Source organism: Struthio camelus, unplaced genomic scaffold (genome assembly GCF_040807025.1).
Source record: "Struthio camelus isolate bStrCam1 unplaced genomic scaffold, bStrCam1.hap1 HAP1_SCAFFOLD_179, whole genome shotgun sequence".
Lineage (NCBI taxonomy): Eukaryota > Metazoa > Chordata > Aves > Struthioniformes > Struthionidae > Struthio > Struthio camelus.
The window spans coordinates 34,114-45,781 of NW_027182645.1; the positions used below are offsets into that span (position 1 = coordinate 34,114).

The 11,668-nt window shown below is 74.2% G+C and overlaps 2 protein-coding genes across 3 annotated transcripts; both read left to right on the forward strand.

Moving 5' to 3' along the window:
• Nucleotides 1-344: 344 nt before the first annotated feature.
• Nucleotides 345-5,639, forward strand: CLIC1 (chloride intracellular channel 1). Its single transcript, XM_068929299.1, has 6 exons — nt 345-554; nt 2,729-2,838; nt 2,928-3,053; nt 3,405-3,511; nt 4,297-4,478; nt 4,819-5,639. The coding sequence occupies exons 1-6, from the start codon at nt 516-518 to the stop codon at nt 4,978-4,980; spliced, it is 726 nt and encodes a 241-aa protein (XP_068785400.1). The 5' UTR covers nt 345-515; the 3' UTR covers nt 4,981-5,639.
• A 278-nt stretch (nt 5,640-5,917) lies between these two features.
• On the forward strand, nt 5,918-10,742 carry DDAH2 (DDAH family member 2, ADMA-independent). Of its 2 annotated transcripts, none has more exons than XM_068929300.1 (7): nt 5,918-5,988; nt 6,787-7,262; nt 8,152-8,251; nt 8,339-8,412; nt 8,595-8,714; nt 9,135-9,278; nt 10,078-10,742. In XM_068929300.1, exons 2-7 carry the CDS (start codon nt 6,987-6,989, stop codon nt 10,192-10,194), a joined length of 831 nt encoding a protein of 276 aa, XP_068785401.1. In that variant the 5' UTR covers nt 5,918-5,988; nt 6,787-6,986; the 3' UTR covers nt 10,195-10,742. The 2 variants fall into 2 exon arrangements, with proteins under 2 accessions (XP_068785401.1, XP_068785402.1); XM_068929301.1 differs by lacking the exon at nt 5,918-5,988 and adding an exon at nt 6,072-6,140.
• Nucleotides 10,743-11,668: the final 926 nt, after the last annotated feature.

Sequence of the window (11,668 nt, forward strand, 5' to 3'; positions counted from 1 at the left end):
GCTGGGGGCAGTTGGGCGTTTGGGGGTCACTGGGGGTGGTTGGGGGCAGTTGGGGGTCGCTGGGGCGGTTGGGGGCGGTTGGGGGTCACGGGGCGGTTGGGGGGTGGTTGGGGGGCGGTTGGGGGTCGCTGGGGGCGGTTGGGGGTCGCTGGGGGCGGTTGGGGGGCGGTTGGGGGGCGGTTGGGGGTCGCTGGGGGCGGGGCGCCCTCGGCGCACTGCGGACGGGCCCAGGCGTCCGGGCAGGGCCCCTCCCCCCCCCCCTCCCCCCCCCGCCGGATTTCCGCCCCCGCCGAGGCTCCGCCCCACGGGCGCTGGCCGAGGGGCCCAGGCGTCCGGGCCCCGCCCCCGCTTCCTCGGGCGGGGCCCAGGCGTCCGGGAGCCGCCGGGAGCGCGCGCGGCCGCGCAGCCCCGACCCCCGCGGTGACCCCGGCCCGTGACCCCCGACCCCGCGGTGACCCCGGCCCGTGACCCCCGACCCCGCCGTGACCCCGCCGTGACCCCGCCGTGACCCCGCCATGGCGGAGCAGCAGCCGCTCGTGGAGCTGTTCGTGAAGGTACCGGGGGGGGGGGGGGAGCCCGGACGCCTGGGCCCGGGGGAGGGGGGGGGTTCAGTCCCGGACGCCTGGGCCCCGCGGGGTGGGGGGGGCCTGGATGCCTGAGCCCGCGGGGGGAGGGGAGGCCGGACGCCTGGGCCCCTGGCAGCACCCCCCCCCCCGCCATTTCCAGGTGGCGGTTTCAGCCCCAGGCAGAAATGGAGGCGCTGGAGAACACGTGTCCCGTGTGACACGCGTGTGCGAGGCGGTGTCCCGTGACACGCGTGTGCGAGGCGGCGTCCCGTGACACGCGTGTGCGAGGCGGCGTCCCCGGGTCCACGCGTGTGCGAGGCGGCGCCCCGTGACACGCGTGTGCGAGGTGGCGTCCCGTGTGACACGCGTGTGCGAGGCGGTGTCCCGTGACACGCGTGTGCGAGGCGGCGTCCCCGGGTCCACGCGTGTGCGAGGCGGCGTCCCGTGACACGCGTGTGCGAGGCGGCGTCCCCGGGTCCACGCGTGTGCGAGGCGGCGTCCCGTGACACGCGTGTGCGAGGCGGCGTCCCCGGGTCCGCGCGTGTGCGAGGCGGCGTCCCGTGACACGCGTGTGCGAGGCGGCGTCCCCGGGTCCACGCGTGTGCGAGGCGGCGTCCCGTGACACGCGTGTGCGAGGCGGCGTCCCGTGACACGCGTGTGCGAGGCGGCGTCCCCGGGTCCACGCGTGTGCGAGGCGGCGTCCCGTGACACGCGTGTGCGAGGCGGCGTCCCCGGGTCCACGCGTGTGCGAGGCGGCGTCCCATGACACGCGTGTGCGAGGCGGCGTCCCCGGGTCCACGCGTGTGCGAGGCGGCGTCCCGTGACACGCGTGTGCGAGGCGGCGTCCCCGGGTCCACGCGTGTGCGAGGCGGCGTCCCATGACACGCGTGTGCGAGGTGGCGTCCCCGGGTCCACGCGTGTGCGAGGCGGCGTCCCCGGGTCCACGCGTGTGCGAGGCGGCGTCCCGTGACACGCGTGTGCGAGGTGGTGTCCCCGGGTCCACGCGTGTGCGAGGCGGCGTCCCCGGGTCCACGCGTGTGCGAGGCGGCGTCCCGTGACACGCGTGTGCGAGGCGGCGTCCCCGGGTCCACGCGTGTGCGAGGCGGCGTCCCGTGACACGCGTGTGCGAGGCGGCGTCCCCGGGTCCACGCGTGTGCGAGGCGGCGTCCCGTGACACGCGTGTGCGAGGCGGCGTCCCCGGGTCCACGCGTGTGCGAGGTGGCGTCCCGTGACACGCGTGTGCGAGGCGGTGTCCCCGGGTCCACGCGTGTGCGAGGTGGTGTCCCGTGACACGCGTGTGCGAGGCGGCGTCCCCGGGTCCACGCGTGTGCGAGGCGGCGTCCCATGACACGCGTGTGCGAGGCGGCGTCCCCGGGTCCACGCGTGTGCGAGGCGGCGCCCCGTGACACGCGTGTGCGAGGCGGCGTCCCCGGGTCCACGCGTGTGCGAGGCGGCGTCCCGTGACACGCGTGTGCGAGGCGGCGTCCCCGGGTCCACGCGTGTGCGGCCTGGGCCCCGGTCACCTGTGGGGCGCCGGGGTCAGAGGTCAGGGCGGGGGCGGCCGGGCGCGGCCGAAACTGCCCTCGGGGTCAGGGCGGGGCCCAGGTGTCCGGCCCCGCCCAGCCCGGCCGTCTCCGTGGCGACGGGGCTGCACTTGCTGGGGTGGGGTGTTGCTACAGCAACCGCCAGCAGGGGGAGGGCGGCAGGTGTTTGCTGTCGCCCTGGCAACCTGGGAGGGGGCGGGGCCTGGTTGCCAGCAGCCAACCAGCTCCCTGGGTGGGCTCTGCTCCCTAGCAGTAGGTGGGGCCAGGAGGGGGCGGGGCTTGGTGACCTGCCTCCCTAGCAACGAGGGGCAGCAGGGGGCAGGGCTCATTGACCCGGCTCCCTAGCAACGGGGCTGCGGCCTCCCTAGCAACGGGCTGGGCCTAGCTGGGCTCGGGCCCTCGTTAGCCCCAGGGCCTCGTTAGTGCCATCCCGTGACCCCCTATCCCTGCAGCCTCCTTGGCTCCTTTACCCCTGCTGTCCTCACTAACCCCCCCCCACCCAGCCATCTTCATTAACTCCCCACCCCTGCTGTCCTAATTAACTCTCCCCACCCCTACTGTCCTAATTAACTCCTCCGCTGTGCTCATTAACTGCTGCCTCTTGCCCCACGCCTACAGGCTGGCAGTGATGGGGCCAAGATTGGGAACTGCCCCTTCTCCCAGCGGCTCTTCATGGTCCTCTGGCTCAAGGGCGTCACCTTCAACGTCACCACGGTGGACACCAAGCGGTGAGTGTCCCCCCCCCGCCCCAGCTTGGGGCCCTGGCGTCCAGGGGGCCCCGGTGTCCAGGCACCGTCGGCTGCCACTGCCCCCACAGGCGCCCGGAGGCCGTGCAGCGCCTCTGCCCCGGGGGGCACCTGCCGTTCCTGCTGTACAGCGGTGAGGTCTACACCGACACCAACAAGATCGAGGAGTTCCTCGAGGAGGTGCTCTGCCCCCCACGGTGAGGCCCGGGGTGGCTTGGGGGGGGGTCCCCAGGTGGGTCTGGGTGATGCTGGGGCAAATGGGGGGTCCTAGGGGGTCCCGGGGTGGGTCTGGGTGAGGCTGGGGCAGATGTGGGGGTCCCCAGGTGGGTCTGGGTGAGGCTGGGGCAGATGTGGGGGTCCCCAGGTGGGTCTGGGTGAGGCTGGGGCAGATGTGGGGTCCTGGGGGGTCCCCAGGTGGGTCTGGGTGAGGCTGGGGCAGATGTGGGGCCCTGGGTGGGGGTCCTGGAGTGGGTCTGGGTGATGCTGGGGGAGGTTTGGGTGTCCCGGGGGGGTCCCAGTGCAGCTCAGAGTCCTGACCTGCCCCCCAGGTACCCCCGCCTGGCTGCCCGCAACCCCGAGGCCAACACCGCCGGCCTTGACGTCTTCGCCAAGTTCTCGGCCTACGTGAAGAATGGGAACCCGGCCCTGGATGCTGGTGAGCCCCGCCCACAGGGGGAGGGGCCAGGACAGGCCCCGCCCATAGGGGGAGGGGCCAAGGGAACATCACCTACCCCTTGGGAGGCTCCTCCCCTTGGCTGAGACCCAGGGGGCCCTGCCCTGGGGGGTGTGGCCAACAGAAGCCCCCCCCATGGGGGTGGGGCTTGGGGCTCCACCCTCTGCACATCCACCCCTTGCTCCCATTGGCTCCCCCCCCCCAACTGATTGGCTGTCATAGGCATCCTGATAGGCCCCCTTTTTCCCACCACTTCTGATTGGCTGTCTCATCTCTTCTGCCCTGTCTAATTGGCTGCTGTCTGTCTTCTGTGTTTGCTTATTGGGTGCTTTTTCCCTCCCTGGATCCTGATTGGCTGCTCTTTTTTTCTTCTTTTCCCTACATGCTCTCTGACTGGCTGCGTCTCCTTCCTTCCTCCGGGATTGGCTGTCTCCTCACGACCTCGGGTTGGGTATCTCTCCTGCATCTCTCGTTGGCTGTCTCTGCCACCTTCGCTCTGATTGGCTCGCTCTCCTCGCGTCCTTACCATTGGCTGTCTGTGGCCCCCCGCAGCCTCTCCCATTGGCTGCTGCCCCGCAGCCTCTCCCATTGGCTGCTGCCCCGCAGCCTCTCCCATTGGCTGCTGCCCCGCAGCCTCCTGGTCCCTGTTGGCCGTGGGGGGCTGAAGGTGGGTCCCGCCGTGGCCCGGCCATGGCTGCGGGTCCTCCCCCGGGTCCCGACGCGGCCACGGCTCCCGCCGTGGGTCCTGACGCGACCGCGGGTGGCAGGGCTGCAGCAGGGGCTGCTGCGGGCGCTGCGGGCGCTGGACACCTTCCTGCTGACGCCGCTGCCCCACGAGCTGGACGAGGGCAGCGCCGAGGAGCCGCCGCCGTCCCAGCGCCGCTTCCTGGATGGCGACGAGCTCACCCTGCCCGACTGCAACCTGCTGCCCAAGCTGCACGTCCTGCAGGTGACAGGGGGGGACGGGGGGGGACACGAGGGGCCACGGGCGGGCTCCCCCTGCCCGACTGCAACCCGCTGCCCAAGCTGCACGTCCTGCAGGTGACAGGGGGGGACGGGGGGGGACACGAGGGGCCGCGGGTGGGCTCCCCCTGCCCGACTGCAACCCGCTGCCCAAGCTGCACGTCCTGCAGGTGACGGGGGGGGACACGAGGGGCCGCGGGCGGGCTCCCCCTGCCCGACTGCAACCTGCTGCCCAAGCTGCACGTCCTGCAGGTGACGGGGGGGACGGGGGGGGACACGAGGGGCCGCAGCGCTGGCTCACAGCGCCCCGTCCCGACCCCTCGCAGGTGGTGTGCCGGCGCTTCCGGGGCTTCGAGATCCCGGCGGAGCTGGCGGGGCTGCAGCGGTACCTGCGCAACGCCGCCGCCCGCGAGGAGTTCGCCAGCACCTGCCCCGACGCCGCCGAGATCGAGCTGGCCTACGAGCAGGTGGCGCGGCCCCTCGCCTGAGCCCCGAACGGCCCCGGAACCCTTCGGCTGGCCCCCAAAATGCCCCCACGGCCCCAGAAATGGCCCCAAAACCCTCCGACTGGCCACAAAAATGTTCCCGATGGCCCCCAAATCCTCTGGCTGGCCCGCAAAAAGCTCCCAACTGCCCTGAAATGCCTCTCACACCCCCTGAAATTCTCTGCCTGGCCCCCGAAACACTCCCAATGGCCCCAAAATGCTCCTTGTGGCCCCAAAATCCTCTGGCTGGCCACAAAACGTTTCCCATGCTCCCCAAAACGCTCCCAATTGCCCTGGGACGCTGCCGACAGCCCCAAAGCCTCCGTCTGGCCCCAAAACCCTCCATCCCGCCCCAAAATGCTCCGTCCAGACCCCAAAACCCTCCATCCCGCCCCAGAACACGTCCTGCCACGAAACTGTTGGTGCTGCTCTGGAACGCTGCCGACGGCCCCAAAACGCTTCATCCTGCCCCCAAAACGGCCTCTGGGCCCCAAAGCGCCCGCTGCTGCGAAACCGTCCCGGAAGCGTCCGGCGGCCTCGGAAGCGCCGTGTCCTGCCGCAACGGCCCTGGAGCTGCCGCTGGCCCCAAAATCCCTCGTCTTGCCCCAACCTGCACCCCCCCCTCCCCACTGGTGGCAATAAAGGTGGCGGAGGGGCCCAGGCGTCCGGGGCTGTTGCTGACCGAAGCGCCGCGAGCGGATGCGGAGGTGGGGGCGGCCCCAGTGTGCTCCCAGTAAGGCCCGTGCCAGTGCTCCCAGTAAGGCCCGTGCCCGTGTGGGCAGCAGTCTCTCCCCTGCCCGGAGCTGGTGGGTGGGAGGAGGGGGCGGGGCCTCCCGTGGCCCCGCCCCGGGTGGGCTCTCGTGGCCCCGCCCCGCCGTGGCCCCGCCCCCGGGCGTGTGCGCCGCGGAGACAATGGGCCGCGCGGGCGGGGCCGCCCTGGGCAGCGGCGGCGCCGCGGGGGCTGCCGGGAGCGGGGCGGACCGCGGCTGGCGGACCCGCCGGAGCCGAGCGGTGCGGGGGACTGGGCGGACTGGGAGGGACTGGGGGGAACTGGAGGACGCGAGGGAAGTGGGCGGGGACGGGGCTGGGGGGCCTGGAGGGGCGGACGAGAGGGGAGTGCGGCTGGACCGGGAGGGCCGGACTGGGGGCCACTGGGAGAGCTGGTACCTAACTGGGGGGGTCACTAGGAGAACTGGGGCCGGACTGGGGGCCACTGAGAGAGCTGGTACCTAACTGGGGGGGTCACTAGGAGAACTGGGGGCCACTGGGAGAGCTGGGGCCGGACTGGGGGCCACTGGGAGAGCTGGTACCTAACTGGGGGGGGTCACTAGGAGAGCTGGGGCTGGACTGGGGGCCGCTGGGATAGCTGGTACCTAACTGGGGGGGGGGGTCACTAGGAGAACTGGGGGCCACTGGGAGAGCTGGGGCCGGACTGGGGGCCGCTGGGAGAGCTGGTACCTAACTGGGGGGGTCACTAGGAGAGCTGGGGCTGGACTGGGGGCCACTGGGATCGCTGGGGCTGCCTGAGCACATGGGGGCCCGGACGCCTGGGCCCTGGCGTGTTCCCCCCCCCCCCCGCACATATTTTCCCCCTGAGCGAATCCGGCCCGGCCGAGCTCCCGCCTCCGCCCGCAGCTGGGGCCAGCGCTCGCCCGGGGGCCCAGGCGTCCGGGCCGCCGCTGCCCTCGATGACAGCATTAATCGCGCTGGTTAGCGGGGCGGCGAGCGCCTCACCCCGGGGTGGATTTGGGGCGTTGAGGCCCGTCCCAGGGACCCTCTGCCCCCCCGACCCTCCCGGTTGCCTTCCAGGCGCGGCTTCGGCCCCGTCCCGCGGCGGGAGCCTCTTTGGGGAGAAACAGAAGGGAATCGGGGCAGGGAGCTGCCCCGTCTCGCCGGCCCAGAGCGAGCCGGGAACTCGCGGCGCGAGCGCAGGTCATGGTTGAGCCGGGGAGGCCGCGGCCCGCGATCCTGGAGCGCGTCCGGGCGGCGACGGCCTGAGCCGCGGCCCCATGGCGGGGCCGGGGGCCCTGGGGCGCTACAGCCACGCGGTGGTGCGGGCGCTGCCCGAGGCGCCGGGCGCCGAGGGCCCGGGCGGGCGGCTGGACCTGGCCAAGGCGCAGCGGCAGCTCGGCGTCTTCGCCGGCATCCTGCGGCAGCAGCTGGGGCTGCAGGTGGTGGCGCTGCCGCCCGCCGCCCCCTGCGCCGTCCTGCTCGAGGACGTGGCCGTGGTGCAGGGCGACACCGCGCTGCTCACCCGGCCCTGGCAGCCGGCCCGCCGCCACGAGGTGCCGGGGCCGGGGGGTGGGCGCTGGGGACCCCGGGGGGCTGGAGGGTGCTGGGGGGGTCTGGATGTCTGGGACCCTGGGGTGGGGTGGGGGGGAGCCCGGACGCCTGGGACCCTGGGAGGGGGCTGGGGGGGTGCTGGGGGGGGGTCTGACTGCCTGGGACCCCGGGGTGGGGTGGGGGGGAGCCCGGACACCTGGGACCCTGGGAGGGGGCTGGGGGGATGCTGGGGGGGGTCTGACTGCCTGGGACCCCGGGGTGGGGTGGGGGGGAGCCCGGACGCCTGGGACCCTGGGAGGGGGCTGGGGGGATGCTGGGGGGGGGTCTGACTGCCTGGGACCCTGGATGCCTGGGACCCTGGGAGGGGGCTGGGGGGTGCTGGGGGGGGGTCTGACTGCCTGGGACCCCGGGGTGGGGTAGGGGGGAGCCCGGACGCCTGGGACCCTGGGAGGGGGCTGGGGGGATGCTGGGGGGAGGTCTGGATGCCTGGGACCCTGGGGTGGGGTGGGGTGGAGCCCGGACACCTGGGACCCTGGGAGGGGGCTGGGGGGGTGCTGGGGGGGGGTCTGGATGCCTGGGACCCTGAGGGGGGTGGGGGGGAGCCCGGACGCCTGGGACCCAGGTCAAGGCTGTGCCTAGTTTGGGTTGGGGGGCTCAATGGATCCCTTAGGGGTGACAGGGCCCCCCCGGACCCCTGGGTGTGGAGGGGTCTGCAGCTCATGCAGGGGATGGTGCCCCCCCCAACCCTCCGCAACAGGCACAGCGGGGGTTAATGCCCCCCCCACTCCTGAACGCCTGGGTCCCTTCTGCGGGGGCGGGCGGGGGGGGTTGAGGCAGTTTTGAGGGGGATTTGGGGGGTTTGGGGGGTCGGTCCCAGCCCTGTGCCGGCAGCTGGGCAGCGTGCGGGCGGCGCTGGAGGAGCTGAAGCTGCGGGTGGTGGCGGTGACGGATGAGGGGGCGACGCTGGACGGCAGCGACGTCCTCTTCACCGGTGAGCCGGGGGCCCCGGCCCCGCAGAGGGGCCCTGGCGTCCGGGCCGGGGCCCTGGCATCCGAGTGACGGCGCCTCCCCTCCGCAGGCCGTGAATTCTTCGTGGGCATCTCCCGCTGGACCAACCACCGCGGCGCCGAGATGGTGGCCGACGCCTTCCGGGTGAGCTGGGGGCCCAGGCGTCCGGGGAACGGGGGTGGGGGCAGCCACCCCCCCACCAGCCCGCGGGCCCAGGTGTCCGGGTGGCCCCGATGGGGCATGTGCGGGGGCAGGCTGGCGGTTTTGGGGGTGGTTTTGGGGGGGGGAGGGTGACCCCTGCCGCACGCCTGGCCCCCCCCCCCCAGGACTTTGCGGTCTCCACGGTGCCGGTGGGGGGCGAGGGCCACCTGAAGAGCTTCTGCAGCATGGCCGCCCCCGACACCATCGCCATCGGCAGCAGCGAGGCCGCCCGGCGCGCCATGAAGGTGGGGTTGGGGGGGGGCAAAGGTTGTGGCTTGGGGGAAGGGTCAGGGGTCACAAGGGGCATGGGGGAGTCAGGGGTCATGGGTCATGGCAGGGTTCTGGGGTGGGATCGGGGGTGATGGGAGAGGCCAGGGTGGGTTCAGGGTTGTGCTAGGGGTCCTTGGGGGGTCAGAGTGGGGTGGGGGGGGGTCAGAAGCTGTGGGGGGGGGCTTGGAGCAGGGTCAGGGGTCAGGAGACATTTGGGGGGTTGGAGCGCGGTCAGGGGTCAGGGCACATTTTGGGGGGGGGGAAGCAGGGTCAGGGGTCGTTTGGGGCCATTGGAGCCGGGTCGGGGTGAGGGCACGTTTGGGGCCGTCGGGGGGCAGGGGGTGGGGGGTCCCGGTGAGGGGCCGGGGCCGGAGGTGAGGGTGGCGCCGGCGCAGGCCATGGAGCAGCTCTCGGACCACGGCTACGGGCGGCTCTCGGTGCCCGACGACCCGGCCGGCAACTGCCTCTTCGCCCGCCTGGGCCTGGGGGGCTGCGCCCTGGTGCACCGCAGCCCCGAGGAGTTCCCGCGCAGCCTGCAGGTGGGGCGGGGCCTGGGGGGCTGGGGGCGGGGCCTCCCGAGGGGCGGGGCCAGGGGTGGGGCCTGGGGGAGGGGCCTCCCGAGGGGCGGGGCCTGGGGGGGGCGCTGCGCCCTGGTGCACCGCAGCCCCGAGGAGTTCCCGCGCAGCCTGCAGGTGGGGCGGGGCCTGGGGGGCGGGGCCTAGGGGCCTGGGGGAGGGGCCTCCCGAGGGGTGGGGCCTGGGGGCGGGGCCTCCCGAGGGGCGGGGCCTGGGGGAGGGGCCTGGGGGAGGGGCCTCCCGAGGGGCGGGGCCTGGGGGGGCGCTGCGCCCTGGTGCACCGCAGCCCCGAGGAGTTCCCGCGCAGCCTGCAGGTGGGGCGGGGCCTGGGGGGCGGGGCCTGGGGGCCTGGGGGAGGGGCCTCCCGAGGGGCGGGGCCTGGGGGCGGGGCCTCCCGAGGGGCGGGGCCTGGGGGGCGGGGCCTGGGGGAGGGGCCTCCCGAGGGGCGGGGCCTGGGGAGGGGCGCTGCAGCCCCGAGGAGTTCCCGCGCAGCCTGCAGGTGGGGCGGGGCCTGGGGGGGGCGGGGCCTCCCGATGGGGGCGGGGTCTGCAGAGGGGCGAGATCCCAAGGTGGAGCCAGGGCGGGGGGTGGGGCTCATGCGATGGGGGGGGAGGGGGCTGGGTGAGGGGCGGGTCTCCTGGGTGGGGGCGGGGTCACGGCAGGGGCGGGGCTCTGGCAGCAGCTTGACCATGGCGTGGGGGGAGGGATCACGGTGGGGGCGTGGCCGCAGGGGCGTGGCCTGACCCCCCCCCCCCCCCGGCAGCCGTTCCAGAAGCTGCCCGGCTGCACCCTGCTGCCGGCGTCCTGCTCCGAGGTGGCCAAGCTGGGGGGGGCCCTGAGCTCCTGCGCCCTCCTGGTCAACACCCGGCCCGACGCCTGACCCCCGCCGCCCCACGCAGGCCCCACGGGCGGGGGCCCCACGCAGGCCCCGGGGCTCTGGACCCCCACGGCGATGGGACCGCGGGGAGCCCCAGGGCGATGGGACCCTCCTGCCCCCCCACCCTCCACCCCGTCAGCGCCGCCCCCAGAACTGCGGGTCGGGGACCCCTCGGCCACAGGGGCCCCCCAAAGTCCTGCCCCCCCCCCCCACGGCCACAGGGGCCCCCCAAAGTCCTGCCCCCCCCCCCACGGCCACAGGGGCCCCCCAAAGTCCTGGCCCCCCCCCACGGCCACAGCCCCCCCCCCGATCCAACCCTGCACCCACAAGTAGGGTCCCAGGCACCCTGCGTCACCCGGGGGCAGCCCCCATGTGGGGTCGCTGTGAGGGTGGTGGTGGGGGGGGGTCGCACCCCCCCATGTATCCACGGTAGCGTAGTTGGGGGGAGGGTCATGTAGCAGCCCCCCCCCTCCCCAGGGGGGTTGGTGGCCGCCTCCCCTCCCCCGCCTCCTTATTTTTAGCTTCATTTGTTAATAAACACCTCGAACCACTTCATCTCCCTCCCTCCCTGCTGCACCGTGGCCCCCCCCCCCACCCTGGGGCCCTGCTGCCTGCTGCCCCTCCCCCACCCGGATCCCGCCGTCTCGGTGCCCCCCCCCGCCCCGGTGCCCCTCCCCCACCCCGGAACCCTGCTGTCCGGATGCCCCTCCCCCCGCCCCCCCGCCCCGGTGCCCCTCCCCCACCCCCGGGACCCTGCTGTCCGGATGCCCCTCCCCCCGCCCCCCCGTCCCGGTGCCCCTCCCCCCCCCGCCCCGGTGCCCCTCCCCCACCCCGGAACCCTGCTGTCCGGATGCCCCGCCCCCTCCGTCCCGGTGCCCCTCCCCCCGCCCCCCCCCGCCCCGGTGCCCCTCCCCCCGCCCCGGTCCCTGCAGTGCCGAGCTGTGAGCGCGCGAGGGCGCCCCGACTCGCGTCCGGCGCATGCGCGGCAGAGGCAGAAGCCCCGCCCCCCCCGGCATCTGGCGCACGCGCATCGTCCTAGCGCATCCACGCCCCGGCGCCCCAGGGGAGGGCGCATGCGTATTGCTTCCCGCCCTGCTCCCTGCTGCCCTCGGGTGTCGACAGCGCAGTACTGCAGCCAGGGAGCGAGCGCATGCGCGGTGATCCCGCCCTGCTCCCTGCTGCCCTCGGGTGTCTACAGCGCAGTACTGCAGCCAGGGAGAGAGCGCATGCGCGGTGATCCCGCCGTGCTCCCTGCTGCCCTCGGGTGTCTACAGCGCAGTACTGCAGCCAGGGAGCGAGCGCATGCGCGGTGATCCCGCCCTGCTCCCTGCTGCCCTCGGGTGTCGACAGAGCAGTACTGCAGCGAGGGAGCGAGCGCATGCGCGGTGATCCCGCCCTGCTCCCTGCTGCCCTCGGGTGCCGACAGTGCAGTACTGCAGCGAGGGAGCGAGCGCATGCGCGGTGATCCCGCCGTGCT

Coding starts and splice junctions, on each gene's coding strand:
- DDAH2 (XM_068929300.1), top strand. CDS start 6,987: ATGGCGGGGCCGGGGGCCCTGGGGCGCTACAGCCACGCGGTGGTGCGG. Junction 7,263..8,151: donor AGCCGGCCCGCCGCCACGAG/GTGCCGGGGCCG, acceptor CTGTGCCGGCAG/CTGGGCAGCGTGCGGGCGGC. Junction 8,413..8,594: donor TGGTGGCCGACGCCTTCCGG/GTGAGCTGGGGG, acceptor CCCCCCCCCCAG/GACTTTGCGGTCTCCACGGT.
- CLIC1 (XM_068929299.1), top strand. CDS start 516: ATGGCGGAGCAGCAGCCGCTCGTGGAGCTGTTCGTGAAG. Junction 2,839..2,927: donor ACCACGGTGGACACCAAGCG/GTGAGTGTCCCC, acceptor CTGCCCCCACAG/GCGCCCGGAGGCCGTGCAGC. Junction 3,512..4,296: donor GAACCCGGCCCTGGATGCTG/GTGAGCCCCGCC, acceptor CGCGGGTGGCAG/GGCTGCAGCAGGGGCTGCTG.